The 21,443-nt window shown below is 42.4% G+C and overlaps 1 protein-coding gene across 2 annotated transcripts in view; it reads left to right on the top strand.

Annotated features, from left to right (window-relative positions):
* Positions 1 to 21,443, top strand: part of sema6a (sema domain, transmembrane domain (TM), and cytoplasmic domain, (semaphorin) 6A) — a 106,671-nt gene that overhangs the window by 35,209 nt on the left and 50,019 nt on the right. For both annotated transcript variants that reach the window (XM_069178005.1, XM_069178004.1), the window contains exons 2-3: positions 11,357 to 11,510; positions 12,384 to 12,501. In XM_069178005.1, coding sequence (XP_069034106.1) covers positions 11,411 to 11,510; positions 12,384 to 12,501 — 218 coding nt within the window. In that variant the 5' untranslated portion in view covers positions 11,357 to 11,410. The remainder of the gene's footprint in view (positions 1 to 11,356; positions 11,511 to 12,383; positions 12,502 to 21,443) is intronic.

Here is a 21,443-nt window from a genome sequence, read left to right as displayed (position 1 = left end):
TACTGTGAAGCGCGTTGAACAGCAACATTCTGACGATTGCATTAGGTACACAATGAGGCACGGATAGAGAGTGTATCACACCCTGTAAAACTCTGAAGCACACCTATTATGAAGAAGCAGGAGGCTGTGAGATGTGAAAACTGCACCAGATGGATACAGCAACAGAAAACCATCACACCTCTTATTCAGTCCCTGCAGGGCTCCCGCTTATATCCTGTCTCTGGTTTTTCCATTTAGTAGCAAGAAGAGGGAAAGAACACAACAAAAACAGCTGCATAAGTTGACTATTAAACCACATGCAAAAAGATTACAGTAAATACATATATGGTCTTGTCATTCAAAGTGAATTTATGGAGGCATTTTTTGTTTGTTTGCCAGATGTGTTATTTTACTGCAGGTCAAGGTTGAATCCAACTTTCTTTCTTGCTCCAGTTGGTTGCAGGTACTGATGCATAGGATTTGAATGATTTTCTACATACGTACCATATTGATTACAACTTTAAGTCTGTTTAGTCAAGGTCCAGCAAGGATAAAAAAAATTCAATTTCTTTCTTCTAAATCTCCTTGAGCTTTTTATATCCATAATAAAAACCACTTAGTGAGCCGCCGTTGAATATTGACTTTGAGACTTTTCTCATTTACAGTCCGGGCCTGTCGAGGAAAAGGGTTTGCAACTATCCAGCTCTCTGGCCAGAATTACAGCTATTGTTTTATTGATTGCTCATCCACTTTTATTTGTGAGAAAAACTATCCCAGGAACACAGTGTCCCTCGGCTGCTTCTCCCAGACTTCTCTAAATACCCATGCTAATTTCTGCCATGACTCAAAGAACTTATGCATGAATTGCTGCAAGTTTATGATGCTTCCTCTGCTAGTTTCCTCCGGTTTTTTTTTTCCCTTCCAGAAAATACATTAAAAAAAAAAATCATTTTAGGGTTCATGCATTTTGGATTTGGATATACTTAACCAGAGACCCACCGAAATGGATTTCTCTGTTATGCTTCTTCCTACTGATGGCTTAGCTGATGTTTACAAAAGAGAGCCTAAGTTTGCATGTAGTTCCTCCTGTATCAGGCACACATTTCTAAACATATTGTCATATATTTTCCACCCCAGGCAACCTAATTTTAAGCGTTACTTGACTCACCAACCTTATAGGCTGTCTCATGACTAAGCATAGCATGAAATGGCACAGCGCTGCCTGAAGGCACCCGCAGTTGGCTTTCGTAAAGTGAGTTTCCAAGTAAAATGTGCATTATGCCATGTGACAGTTTCAACACCCCAGTCGCTGCTTTACGGGGCACCGCTTCAGTCATTCCAGCATCTGTCTCCGTGGAGTTAATGTGGCATTTAACTCAGTGACATTCTGAAGTTTTTTTGCTACTATTTCTTCTTCTCAGGAGAAACACAGAGTTTCACTTTGTGTCTCTCCGCTGCTTCTGCTCTTTTGACAAGGGCCAAATTCAACACCGCAGACAGGCGATGTTTACTAAAAAATGACCAACTAGTATATAGATCGTCAAAAGAATGGCCTGATATTACAAAGCATAAAGACTAAAGGAATAAAGAGGGTGACGTCCAACAATCAGAATAGTGTCAGACCAAAGAGATAATTGGATCAAAAGAGAGAAGGCCATGTGCTACCAAGCGCGTCCTTATCAGTAGCAGTTTTCTCTGCTTTGCCCACACAGCTCTGTATCAGCTGCCTCCAGATTGATGAAGTTGCCCCCACTCGCATCAACACAAGCAATGATTGACAGGCTTGGAAAAGGTTCCCATATTTAAATGTGTAACCCCCTTTTTTTGGGGTCAATCTCTTAAGCACCAGTTGTATGTGTGATGCGAGTCGGGCTTTGTGCTTGTGTGTGGGGTTGAATGTGTGTCACTGTGTGGGGGCTTGTTTTAATTCATAAATGCTTTTTCCAGACAAAGCAAAGGAGCAGCCGGCAACTCCACGCTCACTTTTTTCTTCTTTGCTGTTATTCTCAAGGAGATGAAGAGACGGGTAAAGAGAATTAGGAGGATGAGAGTATAGTAAAAAGAGGAATGATGGTGATAACACAGCAAATGTTTTCATTAAGTCTGTGAGAGTAAGTGAGGGAACACAGAGGACAAATGGCTTATGAGGGCCTGGCAGACAAAGGGAGAAGAAGAGTCAGCAGCCATGCTTGCAGCTCTCTGAGGCTGGCGCTGCACTGCTTTGAGCAAAATGCCCTGCATGCTAACATGTTCACAATGATGATGCTGACATGCAGATGTTTAAAGTATAAAATGTACCATGTTCTCAGCACCTGATGTTAGCATGCTAATGCTAGTTAGTACCAAAACAAATTTGGACCTCATGATGACACTGGATGAAACATTAAATTTACTACAAATTATCCCGAGGCAAACAGGAATGTCTGAACCAATTTCCAGGTAAATCCATCAAATGAGTGTAGAAATCTTTCACTAACAACTAAGACATGTCAACTTAATTTTGGTGTTTGAGGAAAAGTCAGGAGTTCAGAGTCAACAGTTCATCTTCTGGGACAAAATATATCTGCATGACAATTTGTCCAAAGGTTGTCAGAGTGTCTCATTCTTCATCTTTTAATTGACTGACAAATGTTGCCATAATATTAGGTTGTATTTCAAAATGTCTTGCAGGTATAAATGCACAGCATTTCCCTTTATTATTTGTTTTCTTTGTAGTATCCATATTTTGAAACCCTTTTTGGTGATGTTTTAGGCTGATCTAACACTATGTAACACATATTTTGTGCAGGGCTAAACCTTTAGCTGGTGGAGTTTTTTTCTCGAGTAATTTTCAGAGCTCGTCTCAGCCCCAGCAGCCCAACAAGTTCTTGACCTACTTTTAACAACAATGTAGTGAGTGGTAGTTATCTCCTCTCATCTTTCTCCTTGGCTGATTTCTGCTGGTGGCGAGGCTGGTGTGATGTCAGTTTACTTTGGATCATTCTCAGACAGCGAACACCCATTAACCTCCCCTCCTTTTCCCCTCTCTGCTTTGCTATCTTTTACTTTCCCTTCCCTTAAATTTCCTTGTCTTTCTTCATTACCCATTACACTTTTTTGTTCCTTATTACTCATTACACTTTATGGCTTGACTTTTTACTTTCCTCATTTCTATATCTATGGTAATTTGCTACGAAGAGTGTCCTCAATACATCCTGAAAAAGGATATCCACTGCTTTGCAACAGATAATTGTTTTTAATGATTAAGAATCACAAGGCATGTAGGGGCCTAATGGCTCTTAGATCACAGAGGCAGTGTTATAAAGATAGCAGCTTATCGCCAGTCTCTGAATATCTTTGATAGGTTGCTGCTGTTCCAAGTTGGCTCTTTGCCTCTATTCCCTCGCTGTTCTTCTGTCTGTTTTTTCCTCTCTCGTCTTTTTGAGTCGTCTTTGGCCCTCTTCCAGAATCAATCCGTCACCTCTTTAAAGAGAGACGTTCTTACATTTAGGCCTCTGTTTCAATAAAGGGCCTACAGCGACAGGGTGCCTTATTCATGTCCATTTCATTGTCTTTTAATAATCAAACCATGATGGATTACCTCCATACAGATATTCATTTGGAAGAAACATCTGAGGGATGAAAAAGGGGCGGAAGAGGAAAATACCAGTATTCTTTTTGATAGCTCAAGGACTATTTGTAGGAGTATGCATAGATGTGTGTGTGTGTGTGTGTGTGTGTGTGTGTGTGCGCTTATACTGGATGCTAGTTTGTCTCTTGTTTTCAAAAAGACAGACAGGTTCCTCCCTCTCGCTTCCTCTCCTTTCCCTCCTCTTATCATGGCCTCCTGGGTTCAGGCAGACAGCTCCACCTGTCTTCTCTCTCTGATTTATCAGGCCAGGACTGACAAGTGTAAACACCTGCCAGGGTATCCTCCCCGTTTGGGAGCCCGAGGTGGTTGGATGTGTTGCACTCTTTTTTTATCCCCATATGGTGGATCAATGCATTATTCTCACCTGGCCGTCTTTCCTGCCTTCTCTGCTCGGTTTAGTTCTCTTCTACTTTCACACCTCACCCCGAGCACCATTTCCTCCAGCTTCCCTGCGAGCAGGTGTTACTCTGGACAGTGGTCGCAGACTCCTTTAGGTTTAGTAATATGGTATTATATGGCTGCGTTGTAAAAGTGTCTGGTGTTAGAGTGGTCTGGGGTTGTGTTCACACCCGTATGTCAGGTCTGTTTCTTCTCTGTAACGCTGCAGGACTGTCACACAGCGGAAACCTCTGAAGTTGCTGGAATTACCCCGCTGTTATGCCTGTAAGATCACTTTGTCTTTTATTCAGTTCCAGCAACCATGAAAAGCAACACACCAACAAACTACTCTTAGTTTTGATTTAATTTGACCAGGTTTCGAGCTATCTTTTTGCCTCTATCCAAACACACTGCAGGTGACTCAAATCTCACAGGGTTACAAAAATAACTTTAAAAGTATCCAATAGTAAATTATCTTTGCAGAAACATTCTAACATTTCCCCGGAAACGTGTGAATAGTTTTATTCATAGCTACTGCTCAAGAAATATTCTCTGCGGGTCTTCATTGGTAAAAGGGAAATACATTTCCTCATAATTGAGTTAAACCAACACTTTGATTACCTCTCAAACTGTATGATGCATAAAAACAAACACAGCCTGCGTCATCTATTGCTAAATCATAATTCAAGATGCAGCACCTCCAAATGTGGTGACTGACCGTGATTACAGACACACAACAGCACATTGCCAGTAAGCTCCTCTTTCTCTTTGGCATTCCTGTCATCTGTAAAACCTTCAGCACCAATCTGTGGACATTACCCAGACTGCCAAATATAAACACAAGCAGACTGCACTCGCATCAAAGCTGTCAGACAGCATTTATCAGAAGCTGCTACCTTAAAAGCTTCGTATGGAACATTTCCTTTAAACCTGAAAGATCAAAAACCCAATTACAAAAAACATGTCTCTGTTATAATGACAATGATTTGTTTGAAAATATCACATTTTACTATCTGATCACGTGAGATGCAACACAGTGAAATCTGAGCGCAGAACATAACACAACACAACCTTCTCTACTTTCTATCTTACTTCCTGCTTCTCAAGCAGTGAAGACGCTTTTCTGCTTGCTCTTGCTTCTGCTTGCATTTTTTCTGCTATTATTTCTGTTTCTCTTTTGTGATCAACTATGAGGAGCTGCTCCTGGAAACCTACAGATTACTCTGACTTATTATTTTTGTAGATTTAGTAAGCCGTTGCCATTTTTAAACAATTTGTGTGACCTTCTCATTACCACAGTAGCGAAGCCTACCAACAGCACAGTGGCTCAGTACCTCGCTGAGGCTAGTTAGCAGCTAAACTAAAGCTAAGTAGCAGCAAGGTGCCTCCCTTCTCCACGGACGACTACCACAAACTCCTGGAAACAAAACAAAAAAAAATCCACCCACTGAAAGTGAACGTGGAGGTGAATGGACTGTGTGGGAATGACACCACATTACCGTGGACTCGATACAGTGGACAAGAGCAAGCTGAGACACAGCTAACTAGCACCACCAGGGCTACCAAGAAACAGGAGGGGTATGTAGCAGATAATAAATCTTCAAATGGGAGTCCTCCCTGGAACCCTCTCGGTGCAAAGCCTAAACCATATCCTCGGTATACGGGAGGACGGCTAACAGGCAGAGCCCAGCGCCCTGAGATTTGTGACGAAACTGCCTGGCCTGCACTACCAGACAGAACGCCTCCTCAACCCCTGTACTCGGCGGCAAAAAAACCTCCACAACAACCGAGCCTACAGCTTAAAAAACAGATTTGCTCCATTGTTGCAGGATCCTAAATCTCCATCTGATGACCCGGATAACCAGTTATCTTCTCAAAGCAAGGTATGAACCGGGAGTAAATCTGAACGTGAAGGGCCCGCGGGGAAAGCTGATGGCTGGGCCTGAGCCTCTGATTGTGGGTGACTTTGCTGCAAAAGATGTCAGAAGGACGTGCAGCAAGAACACCGAAATACTTTGCTTTCCGAAAGATATGGTCTCTGACACGAGATAGAATCCTGGACATCGTGGCTGGACATCCCACGGTGAAAAACACCATGGTGCGTACGGGAAGCTGCGATGTTGCGTAACAACAGTCTGAAGCTCTGAAGCGAGACTTTATTGATCTGTTAAACACAGTCAGCTGAACAAATGGCTGTCAACTGCATGTACTGTCCAGTCAGTGCATTTTATCAACAATTTCTACCTTTTCGGGGAGCGCAGACATCTTTTTAAGGCAGATGGTTTGCCTGAACAAGTCAGGGGTAAAATTGTTTACCTCCAACCTATTTTACTTCCTGCGTCACCTGTCTGCTCCCTCTGCCGAAGACAAGAGACAAGAGGAGTCTGAACAAGAGATAAACACTCCGCATCGTCGTAGAGACCTTCAGGGAAAGATGCCCCCGCCTAAGAAGAGCCAAGAGGAGGAGTCTCCAACCCCATCACCAGGGACCACCTCTGATCACACACCTTCTCCATCCCTCCGAGAGGAAGAGTCTTCATCTCCATCACCAGCACCTACACCTACTCCCCCCCTCCCCCTCCAGACTCCATCCAGGTCACCCTCCTCTCCTCTAACCCGCCCCACACATTAACACATTCAAATTAATTAAATGTCAGGTCTCTGTCAGGAAAAACATTTTTAATCAATGATTTTATTGTTAGACACAAGCTTGACTTGTTTTTCACTGAAACTTGGTTAAACCAAGATACCAGTGCAGCTGTTCTTATTGAATCAACACCTCACAACTTCAGTTTCATGAGTGAAATAAGAGTGCATAAGAAAGGAGGTGGAGTTGCAATTTTATTTAATGATTGTCTCCAATGCAAGCAGATGTCCTTTGGTAATTTTACTTCTTTTGAATGTATGGCTCTGAATTCCTCTTGAGCTTTATTCCTAAACATTTACAGACCCCTTAAATACTGTGCAACCTTCTTTGATGAGTTTAATTGTTTAATTCATTGTTTTTAAATGTCCTTTTCTTTTGCTTTATGTTTTGATACTTGTAATTGTTTTATGTGAAGCACTTTGAATGGCCTTGTTATTGAAATATGCTATACAAATAAACTTGCCTTGTCTTTTCTTAATACACGGGGCAGCTATTCTGTACAGCTGTACTATGTAAAGCCACTTACTGTAAACATAGCAGCCATTCAGAATATGTGACAAGGTCACAAGCACAGTCTGATGGCCACGAGGCAAGCGGTGAAGAACAGATAAACAAAGGAACATAAACACACAAGTAGCCCTTCAGAACGACACGCCCTGTATGAAGGTTTTCTGATCCGACGCCCGTTTCCACATGACCACATCGGTTGTCAGTGCCTCGTAAATCACAATATCAAAAATACAACTGCTATCTGATTTCACACCACCATCATTAAAGTTTGGTTTTGTTTAGTCACAAAAACGGCTAGCATTAGATCATGGTTTGGGTTCAAATCAGTATCTCATTAGGGTGAGATGATCTTTGCTGTCATGGTTAAATGAATAGCAGCCACTGTAAGAATGTTAGTGAACAATCGTAGTCATGGTTAAACAAGTCCAGCAGTGATGGTCGGTGGTAAGAAAGGGGTCTGACTTGTTGTTGACCCAACCATCATCCCAGACGGCCTACTTCTTTAACAACATCACAACACTTCCTCCTTTTTTTTTACTGACGGACAAGTTTTGCGTCTTAGTCACTTACTCATAAACATGTTGTTTTTAGCTAAAAAAAAAAGAATGGCTTGTTATTCTGGGGAAATCAGTTTCTAAACACACCCAGAAGAATCAGTCTGTCATCAACAGGTCAACTCGGATGTTATCAAATGGCAGTCTCTAACTCCATTGCACACTCGGTCCGGCACAGTGGGGGCTTTAGGAGGTGAACAGCTGGGACCTTCTTAAGATTAACTAGTTGTGTGTGTGTGTGTGTGTGTGTGTGTTGTGTGTGTGTGTGTGTGTGTGTGTGTGCGCTAAATGGGCATTTAACTAGACTGACAAACTAAATGTATAGCTAAATGTTGGGTTATGTTTCCTTCCTTTCCTTCACCTGACGCCCAGTGTCTGACCTTGTCAGTATAATAAATGTGTGTTTTTGTGTGCATGTTCAAGCTCGAAGCAGCCACAGCTAACACGCTGATGCAACAGAAGCAATAACATCATTAGGCTTGCTAATATGTTTATTGTTAAAGCTAATGCAGCCCGAGTCTGCCCCATGGGTGGCTGTGTGTGTCTGTTTGTGTGTTTGTGATTGTTTCTATGAATTTTCTTGTTGCTAATATCATTTTAATTCATGGTTTTATTTTTCAAGCTCTCTTCTTGTAGCTGTGTACACTACGAGGTGACTGAGTGGTTGATTGAGTGTGCATGCATGCAGGCACGTGTGTGCAGAAGATGGTACAAGGGATTCTGGGGGGTCCTTGTTCTTTTATTACCTGCTGGTGGCCTCCTGCCAGCATCCAGCTTGATTAACTCTCCCCTCTCTCCTTTCTGCTTTACACAGACAAGCACTCATGCACGCACACACAAATAACTACTTTATCACTGTGAGTGAGCGGGAGGTGTAAGGGAATAGCAGCTAAGGTTCTCAAAATTTTATTATCTATTAAAAGCCCAAGGAGGAGGCACAGGGATCCGCTGTTAGTCTTTATGTCCTCTCTTTGGTTGTTTTTCAAGGAAAGCTTTTACAAAAGAGGAAATCCACACATTTCCACCTGCACACCTTCTTGGTAGCAGGTAATTCATTATTGAAGTTTGAGCACATGTTTAAGTGTTGATTCCTGAATCCTGGTGTTCACAGTATGTGTGTGTGTGTGTGTGTGTGTGTGTGTGTGTGTGTGTGTGTGTGTGTGTGTGTGTGTGTGTGTGTGTGCTTAAACAGATGTCTGCAGTGCTTTGCAAAAGTAGCATTTTAGTTCGGGGTTTAACACGCACATACAGTCACACTCACACACAAGGAAGCAATTTGCTCTTCCACAGAAAGAGTGTAATTCGGTAAAGACAGACTGTGTCTTGCTCCCTCCTGTTACTCATGTGTGGCAGCTGGTAATGAAAGGGCCACTGGAAGGCTTAGAGGTTTCACTTAAGTCATTTTGTGCTCAATTTATTTTGTGTATCACAGGAGGCACTGCAAGATGGTTTGGCTAACAGTTTTTAGCATCCCACTGATAAAGATGGAGGACGTGCCTCCACTTCAGTGGCCACTGATTAAAAGAAACATTTCTTCAGTATGATTAATCTCCTGAGATTAATTTCAACAAACAAGAGCATCTATGGAAGAAGCAGCTATAATAGTATAATATTGATTCTGACATAATCAGGTCCTATCTAAAAATACGATCACAGAATTATCCTCTTTTATCAGACCGCGGTAGCCGGATCACATCTTGTTTTCTTGGTCAGTGCAGCCTCCATCCATCATTCACCGTGTTAGCACCCGAAGGGCTAGCCCCTCTGTCTTATGCCACTTCCAGCTCATCAATCAGTCAATTATGGGAGAACTTCCGGGTCAAGGTTCAGGAGAGGCCCATGTATTAGCCCTCAGTAGAGGTTTACTGTACTGTATAGAAAAAAAGAAAGAAAAAAAAAAATCCAATTTTAGTTTACAATTTGGACAAAGGTGGAAGATGCAGTGCAAGTACAGTGCCCAGTCTTCGCTTTGTGATGAAAGGGAGGGTGATGGAAAATCCATTTTTGCAGTTTTCCCTATATAGAGATATAGAATGTGGAACAAAAACCAGAGTAAGGATAAGAGGAGTAGAGGCCAAGGAGGGAGAAAGGAAGGAGGGGAACGGAGCAGCCTGTGAGATCAAGGTCGTATCCAAGCTTTAGTATTGGTATTCTCCTCAGTGTTAAAATGATTCTACCAGTGAATAGTGTTTTCATTCCTCTCCTGAATGAGATTCACAGGAGCATGGAGAGAGAGAGAGGAGGGGGGGGGGAGAGAGAGAGAGAGAGAGAGAGAGAGAGAGAGAGAGAGAGAGAGAGAGAGAGAGAGAGAGAGAGAGAGACATGACAAAGAGAAGAGAGAGTAACCCTCACCCCCCCTTTTTCTTTCTGCCTCCTTCCTCCCTCCCGTTTGTTCTCCCCTTGGACATACAATAGCAAATGAAAATACAGCGTGGGATAAACAACTTTTATCAGACTGGAGCAAATGAAATCGACTATTTTATTCAATTCTTCATCCCTGAAGCATCCCCTACTCTATCTACCCAGCAACGTCTCACCCCTGCAGCCTCAGCTGAAAAAAAAAGAAGAAAAAAAAAGGTGCTTTATGCAAATTAAATGCTTTATACTTGATTAGATTACAGACGCAATAATTGTCTGGGATGATTTATGGGTGTAATTGGTTGCCACAAACTGCAGTAAGAAAACCTCAGTTGCCATGGTGGGTGCTATGTAGACATTACATCAACACAATTTAGAGGATCTGTTATAAAATCCACTTCAGTGGGCCGGCTGAGTACATTGAGTTTTCCAGGATTTAAAGGTAAATACTCAAGAAAAAAACACAGAACAGGTATTTCGTGCAGTCGTCATGCTTCCTGAGTGAGAACAGTGAGTCAACATTGGGTTGTTAAGGTAGAAACCAAGTGCAATGAGAAATTTCATGGAGCGGAAATAAAATACGAGCCTCCAGGCGGTTCTTATACCATTGCGGTGGTGAAGTGGAGAGTGCTTATTAGCCATACTGATGCACAGATTTAGCCCGTGGTAGTCATCAACCTGTAGGAGTTGGGACGTGGGATTGCTGCCCTTATAGGACACTGGCAATTGGGAAATTAGGAACCTGCAATGCCATCCGGCCCCATTTCGATGTACCGTTGATACTCTACAGCAGGCTAATCTCAACGAGAGCTCTCCCACTTCACTAAGGGCCTGTCGCACCCTGAGAGAGAGACACACAGAGATCTTCTCTGCCTGACATCGATCTATGACGCATATTAACACCCTAATCCAATTTATTCTGTTTCACTGGCAATGCGACTTACTTGAGTCATCAAAAATGCATATATAAATATATCTCTGACAGATTGCAGTGAGCCGTACAAAATGCACAAACAGCTAATTCAGGTGGACTTGAATTTTTTTGGCTATAACTCCCATCTCTTTCTGCCTCTCCTCGCTTCCCCTCCTCCCCGTCTCTGCATTTCTTTTGTTTCTCACCAACTATGCAGAAATCAAGGAGGGAAAGTAATTGACGAGGCAGTCAGGTGAAAACCATGTTTGACAAACTTTGTCTTTTTTCTTTCCCTTTTCCTTCTGCCCTTCTCGTGTCTTTCCCTTCATCCCTCTCCATCCCCTCCTTCTCCTCCCTGTGTGCCACTTCTGTCTCTCCTCGTACAGGCTGAGGCAAATCTGTAGCAGAGGACCAGCAGCAGCAGCAGTGTTGGTGCGACCATGAGGTCAGAGGCCTTGTTACTCTACTTCACGCTACTGCAAATAGCCGGGGCGGGCTTCCCCGAAGACAGCGAGCCTATTAGCATCTCTCACGGCAACTGTAAGTATATTCTCATTTTGTGCTTCTCTTTCCTTTCTTTGGTTCTTTATTTCTTTCTCCTCTTGTGCACTATGCCTCCTCTCATTACAAGTAGTCCCTCACTCGCCGCCTGCACTCTTTTCCCTTTCCTCTTTGTCTTCTTTTACAAATCCCCCTCTCGGTATCTGTCTCACTTGCTCTATCCTTTGGCTCCACCACATCCCTCTCAACCCTTGCTTCCTCTGCAACCCCCACCTTCCCAGACACTGAACGCATTCTGGAGGCATGGAGTGTAATTTGGCGCCCGAGGATAGGCCCTCTACACACAGTAAAATGAAGGACTTAAGGCAGCATTTGAAACGGAGCCCACCCCACATCAAAGGATAATCCGCTATTTTTCTGTTGGGCTCTTAATGCTGTGTGTGATAGTGTAAACGCTGTGGCAGGCTATAAAGATATGGTCATTGTTTCCTCTGTGTTTCTCTGTGTCTCTCCCTCTGTTCTGTCCTGTTCTTCTCTCTCCGGGTGTAACGCTGTATCTCCTGGCCAGGAGAGCCGAAACACAAGCCAACCAGCCTCACACGGACCTGCGCTCCTCTATCAGACTGTTTATTCAAACCGAGTGCTTTCATCCAAAGCCACTAACAATAGAACGATTGCATGCTACACTGCGGCACATTTTTAGCTTGCAATTTATGGTTGCAGGAAGAGCTCAACCAACAATTGTGGTGGCGTTTCTCTATCGATCTAAGACACATGGCATGACATTTGACCTGAGACACTTGACAAAAGCTGTGAAAATTATAAATTCCTACAGCCATTATTATAGTTACGACATATATAAATACAAGATTAACACATGCAGGGATTCATTTTGTCATCCCTGTTTTACAGATACGAAGCAGTACCCGGCGTTTGTAGGCCACAAACCTGGAAGGAACAACACGCAGCGGCACAAACTGGACATCCAGCTCATCATGATCATGAACAGGACGTTGTACATCGCTGCCAGGTGAGTGATTATAGCTCTTCAGTCAGATTTTTTTCATTTGCTACTCAAATACTGCAGGCAGAGAGACAGGCAGACATAGATTCAAATTTTACTACTTTGTGGAGTAAAAATGCAGGCTGTTATAGATTAGGATTAGTTAAAATGAGCAAATGTGGTTTCAACAGGATTATTGAATTCTTCATCACCCCCTCTCATATTACAGCTCCTTTGTGAACATATGATCCCATTTTAACTCGATAATGGCTGAGGGCTGTGAAATCCACAGCAGTCGGGCGATCACACTGAACTTTGGAGCCCCGCTGTGCTGTTTTCTTTTTAAGTTTCGGGAATCAGGAGGGACTGATTCGCAGCAAAATGCTGAGACTTTAAAATCACTTTGCAGTCTGGACTTTTTCTTTCATTACCTCCTTGTTGTTTTCTATTTTCAGCTTGCCATCTGCCAAAACCCCTTTTACCTTGTATGATGTCCCTGAAGGCTTCTGCCCTGTTTTTTGTTTTTTTTTAAACATCCAAGTAGACATCCAAACTCTCACACATCTACTCACAGATGAAAACTAAACTCTTCTTAAATAAACCTCAATACATCAGTTTAAAAAAAAAAAAAAAAATCTTAAAACACTATAATCCATAGTTAAGGGTCTGAATGCATCATCCAGACAGTCTTAATGCACACTCTGTGTTGTCAGTAAACAGTAATACAGGACGAATATAGAAGTTTTTTACTCTATTTCTTGGTAACCTACATGCCTTTAAAAATCGATTTTTAAAACTCTTTGTTGCTTTGTCTAGCTGATTTTCCCCTGTCTGTCACTGCTTTATTACTTTCTGTCTCTCTGTCAGTGTGTTTCTTACCTGAGCATCTCTATTTTGGTGTGACTTATCTTTCTGAGATAATACAGCTCAATTACACCATCTGGAGCCATGGAGAAAAATCAATATTGATTTTTGTCCTCTCTCTTGTCATCAGTATTTTAGAAATGTTCATGTTGATTCACCTCGCTGCACACAGTCTGGTCCATGTCCACAGCATCAACAGGCAGCTTTACCTTCAATGTAGGCTTGAATGTGCAGTATAACGTTAAAACAGCATTGTAAAGATTGTAAGATACGTATGTGCTTGTTGTTTGCCGTCCATGGCTAATTGAGTGACAGGCTTGATTGGATACGGTTGAGAGACACAATAGGGGTCTTTCTTTATTTTCCTCCCAAACGTGTGAAATTGAGTGGCTGAGGCAGGCTGCAGCTTTAAGTGGCAGAGCTTTTTAACATGTCTGTGGTCATTAAGAGGAGGTGTGTGCAGAGGGAGAAAAGAAACAGAACGAAAGAGAGAGCCTCTGTGCGTGTGTGTGTGTGTGTGTGTGTGTGTGTGTGTGGGGGGGGGGTGCCGGAGACTTTGGTCTGCCTGTCGCCCACCTGCTCCACATGGGGCGGCAGGGTCCTGAGGGGCAGAGTAGGGAAATGAGACACAGAGGGTTTATTGGCGGGGTGTGTATGCTAGAGTGCGCACGTGTGTGAGAGAGGGTGTGTGTTGCCAGTTTGGTATACTCTCCAGTTGTCGAATGGATTTAAAAAGTGACTCCTTGAGTGCTATGTGGACACGTGTGTGCATATGGATATACGTTTGGGATGGTGAACATGTGTCGCTGTGATCGGTGGGCGTGGGACTTGCAGCCGGTGACCGCATGTGCAGTGACTTGCGCAGCATGTGTTTGTGTGTGTGTGAGGTCACCTGGTGCGTCGGTCCCACACTTGCATGCTTTGCTTAAAGCAGACAGGAATTCGGACACATGGCCTGAGGTATGCGACCCCTGAATAAGTGAAATAGCGGCCTTAGATTAGACCGAGCCTGATGACCGTCATTGAGCCCGACAGACAGAGGAATGTTGAAGTCGATAGTATGGACACACAAACGACGGTCTGTACACAAACATTCAATGGCTCTAACAGGATATCGATAAGGACACGTGGAAGTTAAATGACAAACAGTTTAAGGCCAACAGCAGAGACAATTACCACAAATCAATGTGAAAGCAAGCCAACAGTCAACCCAGCAAGACTCAAGCTATGACACAACGCAAGAAAAAAGTAGGCAGCATCAATAGTTGCTTTTTATGATGGTTGTCCAGTCAAATGGCTTGTTTATTCTGGGGCCAGCATCACACAGCTTTGCCATCATGCCTTTAGACCAGTGAGCCTCAGTTCTTGGTGCGCAGCAGCTTGCAGATGGCCACTGTGAACACAGTCCAAAGCCCAACACTGTTTCAGGCTGTTTTTTGAATGGCTGCTCAGTGTATTAAATCCCTTTGGCTTCTGTTTTGGTCTTGGCAAAAAAAATATTTTTTTTTAAGCTGTGAGATGCATACAAACATAGCAACTGATAAAATTGTAAATAGACAAAAGTGGCTTAATCCATAGAGAGAGAGTCAAGTCTTTGGCAACAGGGTAACTCAGCAACAGATGCAGTAATTGATCATTTATCCTCCGTTTTGAGCCATGAGTGAAATGTATTGATTTGGTGAAATCAGCTGCTCTTTATCTGATGCAGTCCTGTTTAAGCCCTTGTGTGTGGACGAGTGTTGAGGAGAACGACCTCTGTTGATGAGGTCATACGGCTTCTCCAATATTTGTAAAATATAATTTGCCTTCATATATATTCAGTGATGATTATGAATTCAGTTCACGGCTACTTTAGTTCCTTAATAATCTGAATCTTATTCCATGGCTCGGTTTCTATCAAGTGCATTATGCAGAGGGACACTAGAGCTGGATAAGAAATCACACTGCCGTCTTTCCATATGCAGGCTATCAAAAATCCTCCTGTTTGCTCAGTTCTAACAAGACGGGCATTGGACTGAGTATAGTGTTGATTTCTCTCATTTTTCTTCAAATATTTGGTCTTAACGGGAGGAAAGCACACCAGATGTTATCCCTGCAAGACCTTCTTTAAGAGAAAATAATTTGTCATATCGAGAGGTTTTTGTTAAGCCACAGTGATGAACACAAGATCCGGTCTTGTACCAAACGTCTGTTTGATAAGTTTTTTTTTACTGGTGCAATCAGTGATACATTATCAATGATAAACTGAGACATGATGTACATTAAAGGACGGGTAATGAACATAAAAACTTCCTCATGTATGAGCTCAGTAGTTTATGTGTGTCTGCTGTCAGGTGTGTTTCAGGTATTTAGCAGCAGAGTCACGTTTAGTAAAAGCAATAAACTGTTCAGTGAGAGATGGACGCAGGAGGATTCCCATCATGCAGGTCCATATTTCATGGTCAGGGTACACTATGTCCAGCATTCAGAGGGAATTCATCATAGTGTAATGGAGGATTTATCATTTTGATCTCTGCTAAATATATTTCTGTGTGTATCCGTGTGTGTGCATGAATATGGCTGTGTATGGTTGTGTACAGCTGTAAGCACAATAAACCATGTCACGATGACTGTTATCCACTGTTGTGTGTGTGTGTGTGTGTGTGTGTGTGTGTGTGTGGTGTGTGTGTGTGTGTGTGTGTGTGTGTGTGTGTGTGTGTGTGTGTGTGTGTGTGTGTGTGTGTGTGTGTGTGTGTGTGTTCAATTAACTGATTTGATGGAAGCCACTGTCCATGCAGCAGTCAGACAGACATTTTCAAAGCTAATCTCATATTCTCAGACTTTGCTGCCTCGGGAACATCATGCTCATTGCTCTCGGTCCCAAGGACATCATTAGAAACTGTGTATGTGAGTATGTGTCTGTGCATGTGTGTTCTTGTTACTCTACCTTTGTGAGAACTATTTTGAGTGTTTAACCTTTGAAACCTTTTAGAGTGTGGATATCTTTTGTAAAATGAGCTCAATCTTAGTCCTCACTTATTCCTGCAACTATTTTAGATGTATAATAGAATTGTTCAGTTTTTGAGGTCATTTTGAACAGTTATGGTAACACTGTCTTCCCCAATGAAATTGTTGACATCTGGGGAAAGTTTGACGGGGTAAGACTATCAAGCTAACAGTTTAGCCACATTATCTAAACTACTTCATTTGGAGGTAAATCTGAAGGTAAACACACAAAATGTTGATGACTGACACAAAACTGTGTGCGTTCACAACACCGGCAGATACGATAACTTAAACTTGAAGCAGGAAGTCAGTCTGTAAACTACAGAGAATGTTTACAGTGGATTGTTTGGGTATTGAGTTCACATTTTGTGTCCTTTACTAGTTAGATTTGGGTGATTGTTTAAAGTCAGTATGACTGGCTTCTTTTCAGCAAATTTTCCAGTTTCCAAGATCCCAGCAATTAACGTGATGATCACAATGTTGCCAAAAGGAATGATGACTAAAACTGGGAAAACGTGAACCAGGTTGTCTGAAACTAGAATTTTCTAACAGGTTACAATAAGATCAACACATCATCATCCCAAAGCGACGCGACAGGTTGATTTCCAATGACTTCTAAAACAACGTATCTGAGTGTTTTTAGCACCTTCTAAATGTTGGAACATGTCCTCACACCTAAACAACAGAATGGGTCCTTTGACCAGTGGAGAGTATCAGCTACAGGTGTACCTGGCCTTTGTTGTCACAGTAACAATGAGAAACACAAGGTTAACGTTGTGACACGGAGGTTAGGTTTATGAAAAGATCATGGTTTAGGTCCAAATAACTATTTGTTCCATAAGTTATGTAAATTGTGTGTGTGTGTGTGTGTGTGTGTGTGTGTGTGTGTGTGTGTGTTATGTTATGTATGTGATGTACTTTAAATTCGTTGCATAAGTTAAAACAAGTCACCATCCAGCCACTCCCATAACGACCTCCCTATGCGGACTTTGTTACTCTTGGTTCTCTGTCACCTGACTTCCTCCATTTCTCCCATTATAATTACTTAAATTTAAATATAGGTCATCAACATCAGCAGTCGACCAGTGTTGTTATTTCCAGTGAGGAGTGGCTTAATATGGTTTCAGGACATGGGAAAGAGACATGCAGAGAATCAGACAGACAGTCCATATATGCTTGTGCCTGTGGGTATGTGTGAATGTGTTACTGTATACCCTGCCTAGCAGGCATGTCCTAGGTCTCTAGGACATGCAGGGCATAGTCGCCATTCCTGGGCCTCAGTCAGCCTTTACCATGGTAACACCAACCTCACTCTGTTTACACCCCCCTATGAGGGTGGGAGGCATGAGAATCAGAGCTAGAATGTGTGTGTGTGTGTGTGTGTGTGTGTGTGTGTGTGTGTGTGTGTGTGTGTGTGTGTGTGAGAGAGAGAGAGAGAGAGAGTGAGAGAGAGAGAGAGAGAGAGAGACCAGAGAGGGATCAGTGTGAGTGTGAGAGTGGACAGACCAAAATTTGTGGTTGCCATTTGCAGTCACACAGAGACACACACATACTCTCAAAAATCCAGATTACCTTCTCTCAGTTGAGTCCTCTGGAACAGTCGTGCCTCTGTGGCCGCTGTTCTTCCCTGTTGGGTCTCTTTGGGTCTCGCAGTGGAGGCCACTAGAGTCGCCATTATTGTAGCTCTCTCAAATCCTTTTAAAACCCACTAATGACTGGGATTACACGGTTTCCTCCTCTGCCTCTCCTTGCAGCACCAACGACATGCAGGCAACGTCCACATGCTGAAACAAAGCGTGCAGCTCCATTAATCATAATCACCTGAATTAAAAGTTTCCATTTAAAACATAACTCTGCAAGTATGTAAATGCACTTTCCTGCATTTTTTTTTATTTTTGGAGCAGAGCCTGGCTGTCGTAATTTGTGTTCTCGAATTAATTTCACGTTATTATACCAGCAGTAAATGAAGTTACAGGTTGTTGTGGCCACTCTGGTTTGTTAGTAAAAAGCAACCTTACTGGCAGTTTACAGGCAGGTTTTGGTATTGAGGTGCCTGTACAAACATTGACTGTTTCCTCGAATAAATTTGTTTTAGGTTATCACGTTCATTACGTTTGTCCTTGTCTCCTTGATGTCCAGTGCACATATACCACTATGTAGCTTTACATTGATGAAGTCCAAAATAATAAATTAAAGCTGCTAATCTCATCTAAATCAGCAGATTCTGTGTAGTACAGTTATTAACCAGAAAAATGTTGATGTTTGGATATTAAGTATTAAACACAACATCTGTGGCTTCTCTTTACGACATTAAAACATTAGCAACTTACTTAATGACAGGTTCTGTTAGTGCACAAATTAATTCATAAACACGAGTGAAGTGATTCAAAAAAGTACAGATAACAAAGTTTAGTTAATTATAAATTGTCTTTCTTACTGGGCTCCTCCGAAATTAAAATGGAGATGGAAAAACTGAAAATAATTTCAGGCCACTGGATCAATTTTTTTTTTTATCAATAAATGTAAACAAAATCAGATCTTCTATTCAGGTACTATGCATTTCTGTTTAACTACACTAATGCTCACAACATCTCCCTCAGCCCACTGGAACAGCCACACAGAAAAACACATGCATTCACACACACACACACGCATGCACGCACGCACGCACGCACGCACACACACACACACACACACACACACACACACACACACACACACACACACACACACACAAGGAAATGTGGAGAGAATGTATAAAATCATAATGAGAACTTAAACCTTCGAAAAGAACAACCTGCCTCAGTTTGGGGGTGAGTGACCCCTGGCTTGTTGTGTTTCATGCCACCACATCACCGAGGGCCTCTCGATGCCCTCAGCCCATTCAGAACTTCAACAACTCCCTTCACAGCCCAGAGGTGCCTGCTGGCTTCCCCGGCTCCCTCCCTTCCACTTTGTGAAGAGAATTTGAACCAGTGAAAGCCAAAACAATGTACAATGAACCTTCCTCCACCACCCATGATCCAGTGATGAAGAGAGAGGAATATGGGTGAAGAGGGTGATGAGAGGGAAAGGGTGGGAGGTAGAGAGGAGGGTGGATGTGCAGGCATTTAGCTTGCAGAAAGTGGGGTGGTGGCGTAAGGTGTGGGGTGCATGCTAATCACCTTCCCCTCTTTTCTGCTGCCCGAGTGCGAGATAGTTTGACAAAAGCCCAGCAGATGGACCAAGCTGGCCTGCAGTCGCTCCAGAAGGAATACGCTGTTATGAAAACGACATTCCTCCTCACAAAGACCCTGTGTTCTCATGGCCACGCACGGCTACATGTCCGACGGAGACCCTCTGTATCACTCTTTTGCACTCAATCTCACACTCTTGCCCATGCTCAGTTGGTCCACTGTCTTGAATTGATCATTCAGCTCTTTATCTCCGTGTGCACCCATCCTCTTACAGTGTCTCCGTATTTGTGCCCAAGAGGATATTTGCATACCTTCCGTCCTACTCATGCATTTTTGTCGCCGAATTTCGGGAAATGCAAAGACCCACGCCAAGTGATTCACATCAACACTCAATGTTCAGTGCTCATCCGCTCTTAAAGCCTTCTGTGATTTCATTTTCCTCAGATTCTCGCGGTGTTTTGAACTTTATCATCAGAACCACAACCCCTACACAACCTTATGTTTTGTGTAAAAGCACTGAGCCATCCTCAGACTGTTTGATTGACAGCTGAAAGTGAGAAAAATGACAGGAAAGTGAATGAAATACAGCAAAACTTCTCAGCAAATGAAGAGACAAATTCTGGTTGGACTGTAAGTTTCCAGGGGAAAGTAGGAGCACTGAAGGGAGATGTGAGGCAGAGATGCTGCCCAAGGTGAATGGACAGATGCATGCTGGTGTTGTACAAATAATGGGAAGTTAGCTGTTGTTGTTTGGCCAACTGATTTGGCCCAATGGACAGAAGTTTGAGTAGCAGTAGCTACTATGAAACACTTTTAGACAAATTCTCCCCAGTGCTGCAATTTGTGTCAAAATAGTTTAGTTGGAGGACCAAATCTGAACACACATGACACACATACACAGTATTGTGTAACTTCTAGTTTCTGGGGATGTGATTATCTCGGATGTCTGTCATGAATTGACATCCATGACTCTCCTGAGAAATCATCGAAAAACTGCGCTCCTACCAACCCTGGAGTATGTGAATCCTCTGGCCTGTTCAGTTTCCTCAAAGTAATCCATTAATAGTTGGCTATAAATACACAGGTACATTATAAAGGTAAAACTGCTAATAGCTCATTTATCACGTTTGAAAGGATGCTAATAAAGCTCATAATGTCCTGTTAGAATTTCTTGTATATTCTTGAACCATATCCATCCATTGAGGAAGTTTAACACTTCTTTACATGAACTGATTTTGGCTTTGCTTTTACTTAACAGTTCATATTACAATATATATACTGTATACCAACAATAACGCCTCATGCTCTGCTCTTGAATTATTATGAAGTTTTATTTGAAAGAGTTTACGTGATCTAAGATGCCTGGATTAATACATATATTGTATGTAAATGGAGGACCACTCATACAACATTTTTCATTCTCATAAATGACTTTACAAGTACAAATTGTACATCAGTGATGTAAATGGATTCTGTTCGAGGACACAAAAGACAATAGAACATCTATTTTTGTATTCACAGTGAACTGCTCAGCGCAAATGAAAATGGGCTGTTGCATAATGAAATTAGGTTGTGAGACGACTCTGGTCCACATATTTGCCCGAAGAGGACAGCAGCTTTTAGTCATAACAATTTGTTTAGTCTGAACTGTGGTCAGCAGGCGGGCATGGTCTGGAAATACTATTCGGTTTTAGGCTGCGGGGTCAGTGGAGTGGCTTCTTTTTGTGAAGACTCATAACAAGAAAACATTTATAAAGGCTCAGAAAAAAATGCTGATATCTCAGCAAAGTAACAAATATGTTGAAGTTGTGCTTCTTAATATGACCATATAAACAGTTGAGAAATAATTGCAAATCTTGTCCTTTACTCAAAAACACGGTTGATGTTTTTCTTCAACTTAGTGGAGGATGTCAAAGTGATGAGCTATTAAGCATCCACAGTTTC

The sequence above is a fragment of the Embiotoca jacksoni genome, unplaced genomic scaffold (assembly GCF_022577435.1).
Source record: "Embiotoca jacksoni isolate LCO1_2020_lvr unplaced genomic scaffold, fEmbJac1.0.p SCAF_8, whole genome shotgun sequence".
Taxonomy (NCBI): Eukaryota; Metazoa; Chordata; class Actinopteri; family Embiotocidae; genus Embiotoca; species Embiotoca jacksoni.
Note: the sequence above shows the minus strand (reverse complement) of the source record. Positions and strands in the feature narration are given on the sequence as shown.